Source organism: Diadema antillarum, unplaced genomic scaffold, assembly GCF_040938485.1.
Source record: "Diadema antillarum isolate AM-2024a unplaced genomic scaffold, OU_Dant_1.0 seq00000245_RagTag, whole genome shotgun sequence".
In the NCBI taxonomy this organism is placed as follows: Eukaryota; Metazoa; Echinodermata; class Echinoidea; order Diadematoida; family Diadematidae; genus Diadema; species Diadema antillarum.
Genome location: NW_027271289.1, coordinates 134345 through 149062, shown reverse-complemented (window position 1 = coordinate 149062; position 14718 = coordinate 134345). Strand labels below are relative to the sequence as shown.

Here is a 14718-nt window from a genome sequence, read left to right as displayed (position 1 = left end):
ATGATTGCAAATGTAAATAAGATATCTCTTTTTCTAGGCAGTTAGTTGGACTCATGTTAACAATACATTTCAGAGACAAACATTTTTTGAAATGGGTGTATATGGAGATTATGCATATCTTCATGTCATTTAATATCCATGACTTTTGACCTCATTTTATTATCCCGAAATGTGTGGACTGTTTCTTTTTTACGTCACTATAAACATATTCTGTTAGTTCGATGAAAATCTGATAATCTATTGCTATTGGGAAATTAAAGGGGCCCTGAAATGCAAATGCATGTTGATTTTTGTTGATTTATGATACCTTCAACATCACCTTTGCGGTGGAACGAATATCTAGAAACATTCCATATATTTTTAACTTCTTTTTCTTCTATTTTTCTTTAGATTACTTGGGAACGCCCACAAAAAAAAAAATCCTTAAAACCAATATTCTCGAGATGACCTCATTTGTCAATTATTGCTGAAGTACTGAAATGTTTAACAATAGGCATTGGAATGCACCTTCCTCTTGACTCAGCATAATTTGCATGTTTCTGTGATAATGTGACTAACAAAAGACATGGCGAGGGAACATGCAAGTTATGTTGAGTCGAGGGGAAGGTGCATTTCAATGTCTTTCGTTGAACATTTCAGTACCTTAACCATGATTGACAGATGAGATCATCTCAAGAATATTGGTTTGGAAGGATTTTTTTTTGTGGGCGTTCCCAAGCAATCTGAAGAAAAATAGAAGAAAAATCGTTAAAAAAAATATATGGAATGTTTCTAGATAATGGTTTCAACACAAAAGTGACGTTGAGTGTGTCATAAATCAACACAAATCAGGGCCCCTTTAAGCTTCTCTGCTTGTGATGTCCTCTACGACTCCTATACGATCTCTGACCTCTTGCCCCAAATCCATTTTTTTTTCTTTTTACTTGCATTAAGAACATAATTTAACCTGCAAGTTCGGCGAAAACCTGATCTTTTGTTCCTGAATCATTTGAAGATGAAGCTTAATTAGGTCTATTCTTTCTCTCTCTCTCTCTCTCTCTCTCTCTTGCCCTTTATAAGATCACAGTGAACTTTGCTCTCTAAATGTGATTGTTTCTTCCTTCCAGTATACGAACCAAGCGTTTAAGTTGTGTGTGTGTGTGTGTGTGTGTGTGCATGTGAAAACCCAATCTTGAGTTCACTATCGTGCACATTTGACGCTTGCCGTCAAAACTCCTCCAAAGTTGTATTTTATTTCATGATAGATGTGCCCCACAAGTTCGGTAAAATCTTATCATCCGTATTATAGTTATTGAGATATTCTTATCGGCCCCTATAATGGAATTATCATTTTTCTTGTTGTTGCTGTTGTTGTTGTTGTTGTTGTATCTTGTAAGCTCTATGACCTCTGCTATTTTGTTTTTTGATCTCACGACCCAAAATCTAATTGTTTCTTTCTTACTTCATATTACGACCACAAACTGTAAATTTCGTGAAAATTCCTATCTTCTACACAAGGGAAACAGAAACATTACGGAAAACCACTTGCACTGCTTATCCTGAATAGCGAAGGTCTGGAAGCCAGACTAGTTACTCCGCCTCCGCGAACGTACGAGCTGGCAGTGGTGATCTGCGCGAACGTACGAGCTGGCAGTGGTGATACTATGATCTGCGCGAACGTTCTACGTTCACCGCGAGCTCTATGGTTCGAAAAAGTCAACGCAAGGTTATTGGTCGCTGGCTTATTGGTCGCTAAATTCATGGTAGCCAGCTGGTGTGTGAAGTGGACGTGAAGTGGACGTGCATGTACCGTCAGTGTGTGTGCGTGTGTGGTGCGTCTCTTTTCACTGGTCTGACTGCGAAAAGAGGTAAGAATTTCTCACCTCCTCAACTTTGACATCCACGATGGGAAGGAGGCTTTCGTTATCATCTGCCAAGAATCTTTTTTAAACTTTGTAGTGTGTAGTGAAAACATTTAACTGTTTAGATATTCTTTTCGTGTAGCCGATGCGTCTACCTCACTAAACACTACTAATCTTTTCTTCTCGTGTAGTCCCGTACCATGTATTTTCATGTAATTATGGGGTCATTTGGAGTCACAAAATAGATGCGTGAATGGGGATCACAATGGTGAAATAAATTTACATATATATATCGTTGCACTATGGATAATTGTTATTGACCCTGGATTAGACACATACTGAAAAACTACAATGTAGGCTTCTGCTTCAAAAGACAAGAATGGTGAACAGGACATTGATATCGAATTTTACGTGTCGTGATAGTATTAGTACTAGTAGTGATGTAGTACTATCCTACTAGTTAGAGTAACTGCGTCAGTAAGCGGCCGTGCAGCCGTTCGCGGCAGGTACAACATACGAGGTAATATACCACTAAACACTACATTGCACTGTTTATACATGCACACTACACATATACTAACACACTAGCAATCAACAAAAACCAACCGATAAAATGGGCACGATCTCTGACGAAAGTGAAATTTTCTCACCTAGAAACAAATGACATAATATCGCATCCAAAATGAAATTTTCGGTACTTCTTAACATAACAGTTAAGAAACAATGGTCCAAGAAACTTGATTTTTTTGTCGTTTTCTCGATGTTCATGGATTTTGAAAACATATCCTCGCGTAAAATAGAACTTTCGTGAGCCGATGTGGGCCGCCATTTTTTTCGGAAAGTGGATGTTATCATCGGAAAAAATTGAGAAAAACACGAGAAAGACATCAACAACACCGCCAGAATTGCGATCTTGTTTGCGGCCAATGCATGTGCGCCTGCTATTTTCACGTGCTTTCGCAATGGGAATTGGCGCTTACGCAATGTTCGCGAGACATGTGAAGGCGTTCAGCTAAAGATCGCGGAGCACGCGTGTATTGCATAGGGATTGTACATCGTGCCGCAAGCAGAAATACTACGTCGCATATCGCCCTTATCGGCGAAAATTGTGCCGGGTTTTGCCCTGGTAAATCATGAAAACTGTGTTGGTCAATGGTAAATTTCCTTTATGAAAACAATTGCGTTAATGAATAATCTTGTCTATGATATATGAATTGGTTGAAAATATATTGCCTGATTTGTTTACAAGTTGGAAAAACCCTTAACAATGCTTAAACTGCCGCAAACAGGATATTTTACTCTAGTAGATACACATCTGTATACTATCAGTGGTATCACTGTATGGACAATAATGATAAGGCCAGGGTACCACGTACAATGTCAATGTATATCGGCAGGGTACCTCCTCAACATCGGCACCCTGCGTATCATTTTCTAGCTGTTGGTGTTAGCGTATAGTAGAACGAAAGAGTACGCGTGGGATTAAATTACAGAAGCTATGAAAATGATCATAATGACACGAAAAACAAACTCGTAATTCCCATAAACTAACAAACTAAACTAAACATAAACACGGTTCAGTTGCACATCCGCTAAGTAAATTGCGAACACAACACATGACTGTGAAATTCACGTGTAACACCTATTATTGAGGGAGGGGGTGCCGATGGTGAGGTACCCTTTTAAACGTGCAAAGAAAATGCATCGCACGCCCAAAATTCTAAAATGGCGTTATTTCACTCCTAAGATTCAGAATCAACAGGAGTTCAGGATGGTCACGATATTCGAAACTGCAGTATTTTGTGGCATATTTGAGGCAAAACTTAGGCGAAATTGTTCTATAGTTCTACTTTTAGAATGAACAAGCTGCAGATTCTTCTTCAAGGGTGATGATACACTAGGTGGTACCCTCAATCATACTTGGTAAAAACCCCAATTTTCGGCCGGCCTCCGGAATCCGGACACTGGTCACTTATCACAAGCCAGCAAATTTTACTGTCACAACACATGCATATCACATTGTTTCACATACTGGCACACTCGTTCATCACAGGAAAGTGCCTGAGTCACCTCCTACATTCTAAAATCCATCTAAAATCCCAAATTTTGCTGTCAAAAACGCAGAATTGGCGCAACTTTTCCAAAGCGTGCGCGAATTAGGTCTTGTGTAAAGAATCAGGGTCGCCGAAAAAGCACTAAGTATTGAAAAATTATGCCGTTCTGTTGCGAGATTTTTCGCTTATTGCAAGCTCAGAGTGTGATGGTATCCTCAAAAACACAAAAGAAAAACAAAATCTCCGTACGTTCCGATGCAGTGAATAAATGTACAGGGGCTGAATGCAAGTGCCGAGTAACCAAAATTCGGACATGAACGGGCACCACAACGTCCCTTATGCAACCTTGCGCCAACAAGGTATGGCGCTGGCTCATTTTTCAACAGCCTTGTGTGTATTGACATTGAACACGTATAGTGTCCGAATTTTGGATAGGCTGTCCGAAAATAGGGGAATTGACAAGACGATAATATGTAAGGATTTTGTGAAATTTTATAATGTATTTAACAAAATCAATATTGGGAAAATGTAGTTTGATATTGAACATACATACATGTACATGTACATTGTTATAGATATTATTTTGTAGAGTATTTTTTGAGTTTAACAAATATTGCAAAAAAAGCTTAAGTGTCCGAAAATTGGGGGTTTTACTGTAGATCTCTAGTTCTAATATTTATGAGAGGAAGATTGGATAATTGATGATCTCTCTCCCTCTGTCTTGCTGTGTCTCATTAGATCATCAAAGTTTCTCGGAGCACCCTAGTGACAACTGAATTGTATGATGAGACTGTACAAATGTAGACAATGGATCTCACTGCTGAACTAAGTGCCCTTCGTCAGCGAGCCGAAAACCTGCTGCAGAGAGCAGAAACGCTCAGGACCAGTGGACAAGACCTTGCTGGCATCGGGAAGGTGAAGAAGAAGATCCAGGCTGAACTGACTTTTATCAAATCGGTGAGTTCCACATTTCCTTTTTCTCTTGGACATACATTATTGTAAGGGAGCTTTGGCAGTGAGTTGTGCCATGCAGGAAGCAGCCAACCTTGACGGTACCGCATTCTTGGTGCCTTACAGCGTGCTCTCTTAAGTGCACGACATATCAGCTCAGATGAGTTGCATATTTTACAGTGGGTATGACATCACATTCCCTCAGCTGAGTCGATTATAGATTTGAGGGGATGCAGGATGTCAAGCTGGTAGCCATGCCCACTCCCGAAATTTGCATACAACACGCACAATCCATCATCCGCATTGCCACTGCAAAAGCTCCATGTTGAACAGAATGCAGATGTGCTAGAACTCTATGTCTGTATAAAGAAAAAGTAATGGTTGTAATGAATGAACAGGAAAAAACAATGTTGTATTAAGTATCGACATTGACATTGGCATGTGTTATTGTGAAAGGATGGTGAAGTGACGCTCGTCAATCTCTGACATAAACGGAGGGAGGAAAAGAAGAGGAAGAAGAAGAAGAAGAAGAAAAAGAAGAAGAAGAAGAAGACGGGAATGTTGCAAGGCAATAAATTCAGATTGCAGAGTTTAAGAAAAGAAGAAAACAAACCAAAACAATGTGTGCGAGACAAATTTCACAAAGGGCACTTGGAACATGTTCTTGGGAGTTGTTCTAAATGAAGATATTGTCAAGAAATCTTTTGTTCAAAAGGTAATTCTGAACACTGTCCCTACCATCTACATTTAATCTAAACCTGATATAAACATTTCTCATACTGTTAAAGTAGATACGGTATGAGAAATCATAATGTAGTATGTATTGCTGATGAGATCAAATATCTCCTTTTGATATAAAGTGGGATTAGATACGAGGGGTCAGAGACTCAGTCCTTTAACCATACGAAGTCATTCCATTGTACTTTATTTCTTTGATTTTAGTGGTGCCAGTCAATTTACTCTACACACATACAATGGTTATTCTTTTAAGCAGACATTGACAAATCATGGTCCTTGTTTATTCATCTTAAAAATGCTGTCTGTTGTCACCATGCATAATCATCTGTTTTGTTTTGGTTTTTTCTGGCTGTCCCAGATCTCATTTCAAGAAGAGGTATTGAGGAGATTGCTTTAAGTTTCAGACATGCAAATACCAGACCTGTTTCCTACAGTAGATGCCCTCAGCAGACTGGTAGATGCCCTCAGTAGATTGTGTAGATCACTGGTTGTTGCAGATCTGTTTTCATAAATAGTTACTGCTATTACTGTAAGTCGCAATCAGCCAAAAGTGCATGAAAGAATGGGGCTCTTGACGGAATGCAGCATAGGAAAATTGTTCTAGAGTAGAATGGAAAGTGCACTTGCTTAATGATAAGATTGCATCTCTCCGTAGATTCAGGAAGGCAAGATCCTGCCGAAGAAAAACCAATTGAAGAGCACAAATCTCAGCCACCTGGATGCCCTCCTGTACACGGCCGAGTCATTTGGTCATGTGACTGCCCTCCTAAAGCCTGTTTCCCTAGAGACGGACGAGGGTTATTGCACCAATGTGATCGTGGACATCGTGGGTCACAAGGGAAGGTCGTGGGTCAAGGTTACGGCTCGTAAGGCTGAGGCACTGCATCGAATATGGGAAGGTTAGTGTAGTGTAGTGACTTTTCTTCTGCCTCAATTTCCTTTTGGTCAGGCCACACCAATCAACTCTTGTATCATTTAAGTGCTTCATATTTAAAGGACCCTATTTTGATTAACTAATTTCTAATTTGTTTTTATACTAGTGCAGGGCTGCACGCTAACCCATTTTTCTAATGGTCCAGCCTGTCTGTCAGACCAGTAGGTACCCAGTTTTTCCATCTTTTACTAGTCCATTCCTGAAAAAGTTACTGGTCCAACAGTGATTTTTACTGGTCAGGGACCGTTGGACCAGTGCCAGTGTGTAGCGTTGCTAGTGTATATAGGACAGATTTTTTGTTTGTTAATAATTTGCATCGTTACTTGACAATGTAGCCTTTTGGCTGTTGTGGCAGAACTTTTGATAAACCAGATTAAATAAATAAATGAATGACTGAATGAATGAATGAATGAATGAATGAATGAATGAATGAATGAATGAATGAATGAATGAATGAATGAATGAATGAATGAATGAATGAATGAATGAATGAATGAATGAATGAATGAATGAATGAATGAATGAATGAATAAAAATGCGTAATGCACATTCTGATGACTGTAATGGCTGTGATTTAAGATGGTTGGAATATTCATGAGTACACCTTTGATGCATATTCATGAATTGTCATTTTGATGCATATATATTCGTAACCTTCTTGACCCTGTCCCACAGGCGAGGGGGAGTATGGAGAACATGATATAGTCCAGCAGGTGGCTCAGTACCAGGAGGCATCCCATCAGAACCCTCTGCATTTCTCCGCCCCTTCTGTGCACGTGGTCTTCTTCTCCGGAATCACTCAAGCCGTGGCAGGTAAATATATGGCCTGCCCGAGGGTGTAGCTGGGTTTTCCTTTTTCAGGATGTTGCAGTGGCTGCTGGGGCATTTTGAGAACATTGCTGTCAGGACTCGGCCATGGAAATGTGTGGCATTAGTATGGAAGGGAATCGTCAAGGGAATCTTAATCTGAATACCGGTACTAGTATGTAATAGAAGCTTATATGTGCTAAAAGGCGGTGACTTGTTGAAACTTGCATTAATTCCTTATTTGGGACAAAAATAGTAGAAGGGGCCTGTTTTAGCCAGCCTCCATTCCTTTCTGTATGTATCTAAAAATGTATGCATGTGTATGTACACCAGTATGTACACTGTACAGTTGTACCTGTTTATGTATGTATGCAAGGGTGTACATATGTATGTATGTATGTATGTATGTATGTATGTACAGTGCACTCCCGTTAATACAAACATGGTTATAACGAAATTCTCGTCCAATGAAGTAAAATTTCAGGTCCCAAAATTATAGACTATATATCTTTATTAAAATGTACTTTACTGTTTGGCTGTAATGACATTTCGATATTACGAAAGAGAACTGCCGGTCCAGAGGACTTTGTTATATCAGTAATTGCCTGCATGCATGAATGTAATTATCTTTTCCCTTCTTAATTTACATAGATGAGCTGATTGGAATGGGCGTTGTGGTTCACGGTCATATATTCAAAGACGAGAGTCAGTTGAGATTAATTGAGCCTGAGATACCTGTCTTCCAAGCACAAGAGGTAAGCACCAAACTTCACTCTTCCTCCTTGCTATGGATCTGGAGTATGCTTTATCTGTTCATCTGTTTATCTTTTTGACTCTCCATCTGTCTGTCGTCTGTTTGCATGTCTGTCCATCTGTCTGTCTGTCTGTCTGTCTTACTTTGTACCTGATTTCCATTTGTTCCTGCAGTAGCCTTCGTGCAATGTGAAGTGATAGTATGAGCCTTGCCTATGGTACTGTGTGCATCAGGGCCACATGATGTTGACCTGAATGTGTTATTTAGCACAAAATATGTACCGGTACAGGTAGGTCACCAGGTCAAGGTTGAAGAATATCACATTTCAGAGAATGATTGTAGAAACATTTGATGAGATTTGAGGAATTTGGTTCTTGGAAAATCCAATTCAGATGATAGACATCACACCTACATGTGGTTCCCCATAGGCAAAAAATGAAGATGCCTACAATATTTTAATAGTCATATAATTGCATAAATATGAATACAACTGGTACACAAAGCTTGTATGGCAGAAATGGCAATTCTGTAAAATAATTAGAAATGCCCAAAAATGTTATTTCAGGAGTTAGAGGAGCCTTGTTTGTTGCAATATCTCATGAAAAGGATGGCGAGACTTGGTGATGTAAAATTGGAGTAAAAAGGGTTTGTAATCTTAGTGCACTTTTTACCAGCTGTCTACTATAATCTACTGTCATGCTGGCATCTCGATCTGTGCTCTTCAACTCACGTACAATGTGCTTGTTGTGCATACTGATTTAAATCTATGGCATGGTTATGGCAAAAGGCAAAACCCTTTTTTCATGGTCCACTGATCAGTGAGGGGTAAACGGAATAGCAAAGTTCATCCCCCTTTCAAAGACACCTGAGAACGTCAGCAGAGTGAGGGAGGGTATTGTTCAGTGCTTTGTGTGATAGAATGCTCTATGCTCCCTGACTCTTTGTGTGTTTGGCACACATACATCATTTATCAATTCATTCATTCATACCTTTGCAAGAAGTGACTGTTTGCTTGGCTCTGTTCAGCCTCATTGTTGATTCAGCACAGGAAGCAGTTGAGAAAGAGACTTTGTTTCCTCTTTGCCTGTCCTGTGTTTAGGATAGTCCTTAAAGATTGCATATCCCTTTGTGCAAATGCCACAAAATTTTGCATGGTTGAAGTGTCTCCTAACATCTTGTTTAAAATTTTACGATAATGCACAGTATTGTTGTTGTTGTTTTTTTAAGAATTGAAAGACTTACCATATGTCACTCAAGAATATGCTCCCCTTCTGCACAAAGAATAATGGTTTGATTTTTTTTTTCTTTTAGGGGGGGGGGGGGTTCCAAATAAAATCTCTGGAAATCTATATTATTTATTTCCCCTCCTACACTATTCCTCATTAGATATGAAGGTAAATGCAAGATGTTAGTTCTATATCAGAAGTAGAGAATTATTATACCAGCAAGTGTTAGTGTCAGTCTAGGAATATGTAGAAAGTGACTAAATAAAAAATGTCATTTGTCAAAACATCTCATTGTCACAGCAAAGTATAAAAATGGTATCTGTTGTATAAAATCAGTTATTTCCAAGAAAGACACTAAAATGAGTTTGGTTAGTGTGAAAAGCATTGTTGCATTTTATATCCATGTGTCATTCAGATCTTTGGAAAATGAAACGTTTAGACTGCCAATGTTAGTTTACTCTGTAAATGCCGATACTAGTTTACTCTGTAAATACTTAGACAAAAAATCAGTAACAACAACAAAAAGAGCATCAAAACCAGGTTTCCAAATAAAAGAAAAGTGACCTTCAGTAATACAAATTCTGTTTGCCTTTGAAGTTGTCATAGTATAAATGATGTATAGCTCAGAGAGTTGGCAAGTGTTTTAATTTATTCACACCCATTTAGATCTTGTGCAGTTACTTAAATGTTATGATCTGGTTTCTCCATAATGTGGGTGGGGAAAACACAGTTTGTGTAATGTGCTGTCATGTGCTGTATAGTGCTGTCAAATATTGTGTCTCCTCTTTTTTTTATCAAGGTATTTAAAGGGGATGGCTAGTAACCGATCAGTGGGAATCAGTGGGAATGCTGGAGGATGATTGTTCCAATCCTTGTGGGATTCATTTAAGAGTACATTATATTTTGTTGTGTGAAAATTATTTGCTTCAGAATGGTCTCATATTCAAGTAATGTGCAGTTTAATGTTTCCAGGTTAGCGTGCTTGGTCAGTGACGGGGCATTAATCTGCACATTACGTGAATATGAGACTGTTCTGAAGCAAATAATTTTCACACAACAGTAGATATATAATGTACTCTTAAATGAATCCCACAAGGATTGGAACAATCATCCCTCAGCATTCCCACTAATTCCCACTGATCGGTTACTAGCCATCCCCTTTAAAGTAAACCAAACAATCATAAATCATGAGGTTCAACAGTCATGAAGCCTTTGTAAAAAATAATATTAATGATAATGATAAAAAAGAATAGTAAAAAGAACATGATACCTAAAGCGGTGATCGGATTTAATTTGGATTAAGATGCCATTTTTGCAGCATGACCTGTGTTGTGAGGAAAATTACACATGCTTTTGGTTGCTTCTCAGGATATTGAGGACAGTATACAGATCGCCAACCCCAAGGCAGTCAACCTGGACGTCACGACCATGATCGCCCTGGTGACGGATCTGTGCCATGGAGGGAGCAGCTACTGCTTCAATGAGCCCCTCATCGAAGAGCTGGCCCAACAGGAGAGGACCAGGCCCCTCTTGCCACAGCTTGAGAACTATCTACAAGGTAGGATGATTCACTAGATAAGTCCTCATCCTTTCCCCTGCACACAAATGATGTAAAAATTTCTTTCCTGGAGGTATTCATTGAACACATTTTTCATGGAGGAAACAGCAGTATCGAACAGACCATAGGTTCTAACACCGACAGTAATGCCAACATATTGTTCAGTCCCAGTGGCAGGATTTCATGTAGGTGATCAATTTTTACGCCTGTTATGCTTTCCAGCATATTTTTACCCTCACCATTTACTGGTTTCACTCACTCAGATAAGAAGCTAATAGCCTGCGAGACAGCCGTGACGGACTTTGAGGCCATATTGAAGACCATCGGGGGACCAAGGGAGAAACAGAGGGCCCAGGACCTCCTGACCAAGCTGACCGTTGTCCCCGACCAGCCATCCATCAGATCCACCAACCTGTCAATCTCCAACAAGATTAAGGAAAGGTCAAAGGTGAGGTGTTGTGATCCACTGGGGACGTGTGGATTTTCTAGGCTCCCATCTGCCAAAATCCTTTCAGATATGAAGCTACAAGTATTTTTTTTTTCTTTTTAAATCAAAATTTATCAAGTGGTGCAAGCACTATAGGCCTGTACTATGCTTCTTGGCTTTTACAGCACAAACTTCATTGTTTTTGAGAGTTGTGGATAATTTTATGTCTGGTTTATTTACTTTAAGTTCATGATTTCTGTAAGTTTATTGTGAAGGGTAATATTTGTGCAAATCTTGAAGTTATTAAGTGAGAAAAAGAATATGGAGAGTTGGTGTATTTAAACAGATATTCTTCCAATGTGTCCATGTGTGTTCTGTTTTTCTTTTGTTTTGTTTTTTTGTTTTTTAGTATGCCACTGGTGAAGATTTCATGCATTTGAAGCATTTTCTCTGTGTTCAAATCTTATTTCATAATTTCATGACTAAATAAAACCCTTCATGTAGCTGATTTATTGCATATCTTTGTAGCAAAATGATCGGAAACATCAATGATCATCAATGATCAAACATCCAATTTTGAGCTAACTTGCTCTTGCCAATGCTTGGACATATATACGTCATATATACTATTATTTATAATTCCAATAAGAAACACTCAAAAAAATTAACCTTTGAAGATGTGTACTTAATTGTAATTTCATGTTTCCCGTTCTGTTAGGTAATATTCGGTTCTGGTGATGCCCTAAAGCTGATCACAACGACAGCCAACGAAGCATTTGTCCGGGCAACATCCAAACAGGTATAGTCAATCTTGTAAAAGGGCCTTTGAAGCTCAGATCAAAGAGGTGTATTGAACTCAGATTTGTGGGTGTTTGTGTGTGTTCAGGCTTTGTCATCAATTTTGTTTGGGGTCACTTTGTGTAAAGCTAGAGTGGCAGACAGTATGTTTGAGATTTGTAGCTTTGAGAGGGAATGCCCATATATTTTGATGTGAAGATGAAACAGGGGACTTGTATAAATAATTTTATAATATTACTAATATCATTAATGGCAAGTAAGTGACACAGGAAGAAAGTGAAGTGCTATAAAGTATGCATACATGTACAGTGAGGGATATGCTCTACATCATGTTCAGTTTCAATCTAGGTTGAATCAAGTTAAAACTCTTTATGTGCCATGTTCGCACGTCCCACTCAGTCGATGGCGTGCCAACTTCGCATATTCTGCTCAAACGCACTAATCTGCTTAAACCGATCGATAAATCGCGTAATCCCGCGGTACAATGAAAGCTTTTCTCACGCTTTTGTTCCTTTTACATACAGCTTGCATTCTATGTGGTGATTGACTATCAAGCGGTGTTCCTAACTAAATTTGTGTGTAAATTCTAAGTTTCTCTCACCGTTTCATGTGCAAAAGTCATGCCTTTACAGTAATGTAGCAAGTCGTCATTAAAAAGATTAATAGAAATAGATTTGTCATACAATTTATATTTAAGCAAAGCTTAGCATTCCTCTTCAACTTTGCTCACTATTATGTCCAGCTTAACAGAAATTTGTAGAAGTTGTATAGATTGGAGAAACAGAATTCTTTCTCAAAGCATGATTACCTTTGTTTCAGAATAACGTGGCACACTGGGTTTTCACCATGGCAAATAAAGAGTTAAAAGAAGGTTATGCTAATTCTATAGCAGTTCTTCGAAATCATGTTTATTTTGCTTTTGACACATACTTGAAAACACCTGCAGTGCTGGGATTAATCTTACAAATGCAGCAGTTGTCACCAATTTGTCACCTTGATCAATGCAATTGCAGTGTTAGAGGTGCCTTTGATAACTTGCCGCCACTAACACACATAAGTCATTTGCAATGATTTTCAGAGTTGATGGAGGCAGATTTAGGAGAAGGAGAACTAGATATGACAGGGTCTTTTTTCATCAGTACTAAGCTTTACATGCTACTTGCTCTATTTTCATGTTTGTCCATTTCTTTGAGGAAAGCAGATAAGTTGCATGTGCTTTATAATAGTTTTAAAATTAGGGTACATGTCTTCTCATACTGGTCTGTAAAAGGCCATATCTGGGCAATTACCCCCCAAGGACAATTACCCCCTGGCTAAATACTAGTTAATGGTAAGGCTAGAGTAAAGATTAGGATTAGGGTTAGGGTTAGGAGTATGGGTTAGGGTTACGATTAGGTTCAGGATTAGGATTAGGATTAGGGCCTAGGGGAGGGTCCGGGGTACTTGCCCAGGGGGTAATTGCCCTAGACCCGTAAAAGGCATTTCTCAAAGCATATCCGGCATTATTGTTGGTGATTGTTGAACAAATGTATATCTTACATGTTCTCTCATTGGCAGGGTGTGAACTATTCTGTGTTCATCCACCAATCCCGTGCCCTGACAGAGAAGAAGCAGCAGAATCCCTCGAAGGCCTCCCCCAGCCAGTCTTCCAACAGCAACAACAACTCGCTCCCCTCCAGCATAGAACAAGGCGAGGGATTGGACAACGACAACACGATAGGCGGCAAAAGTGACCAATTGGATGCCTCGATACTGCAGACCATCAAACCAGCCTCTTCAAGTATAGAGTGATTTCCAATTGTTGCCTGTATTGCAACAGGTCTTTTCATGTGGGGACCAGTATTGAACAACTCAGATATGCATGTTATGATAGAAATAGGAAGATTGTAACAATGCAATTGTGGTTTTGTCTGTCTCTTCTTTGTAATCCAGTCAAAAAGTAAAATGGGAAACATAAAAGGGTGACCTTCCAGTGTTGAATATGATATTAAGCATCTCTTCAGTTCTACAAAACTTTTGGAAAAAGAACTTCCTTCAAGCATTACAGTACATGTTTCTGAAGAGTTAGGGGCCTCTTGTATTCATTGTTCATGTGTATAATGTCATTTTGCAAACTATTATCCTGGTTGTGCACAGTATATGGAGAAAAAAAAAAGGGAAAGAAATATGAAACAATTCCAGAAAATTTGCAGCAGTAGTTTCTTGGTACAAGTGTATCTCATGCGGTCGCATTGTAAGGGTTTGCATTGAATTATCATGAGCTATGATGCGGTATATGTCGTCATTAGAATGTGCTTGGTTATCAGTTGGGGAAAAACTATAGGTTTTATGACTTTTAGGACATACAGTTCGACCTCGATTATCCGGCCTCCTTTTATCCGGAAATCTCTATTATCCGAACGCGTTCACGCAGTGAAGGACTTTTTTTTTTCCATCCAAGAATTGAGAAAAAGCAGTGACTTATCCATCTTTTCATGGATCTGTTTCACTAATTTCATAAGATGTGCATGATAGGTTTCTCAATATCTAATGAGGTAAAACATGTATGATTTTCACATTGAGATATAATTTATTTTTGTGAAGAAGGGACTACAATCAATTTTGCGCAGGCTAGCATAGATTACACCACT

General features: G+C 38.9%; 1 protein-coding gene across 1 annotated transcript; it reads left to right on the top strand.

The window, feature by feature from the left end:
* The first annotated feature begins 1762 nt into the window (after positions 1–1762).
* LOC139729547 (UPF0415 protein C7orf25 homolog) lies at positions 1763–14392 on the top strand. Its single transcript, XM_071640473.1, has 9 exons — positions 1763–1847; positions 4634–4852; positions 6240–6483; positions 7194–7331; positions 7977–8080; positions 10674–10863; positions 11127–11311; positions 12009–12089; positions 13646–14392. The coding sequence occupies exons 2-9, from the start codon at positions 4703–4705 to the stop codon at positions 13877–13879; spliced, it is 1326 nt and encodes a 441-aa protein (XP_071496574.1). The 5' UTR covers positions 1763–1847; positions 4634–4702; the 3' UTR covers positions 13880–14392.
* The last annotated feature ends 326 nt before the right edge of the window (positions 14393–14718 follow it).

What these genes read in the sequence shown, in the direction of transcription:
- LOC139729547 (XM_071640473.1), top strand. Translation starts at nt 4,703, where the DNA reads ATGGATCTCACTGCTGAACTAAGTGCCCTTCGTCAGCGAGCCGAAAAC. An exon ending in AATCACTCAAGCCGTGGCAG is followed by an intron (nt 7,332 to 7,976) that starts GTAAATATATGG and finishes TAATTTACATAG; the next exon opens with ATGAGCTGATTGGAATGGGC. An exon ending in CTGTCTTCCAAGCACAAGAG is followed by an intron (nt 8,081 to 10,673) that starts GTAAGCACCAAA and finishes GTTGCTTCTCAG; the next exon opens with GATATTGAGGACAGTATACA.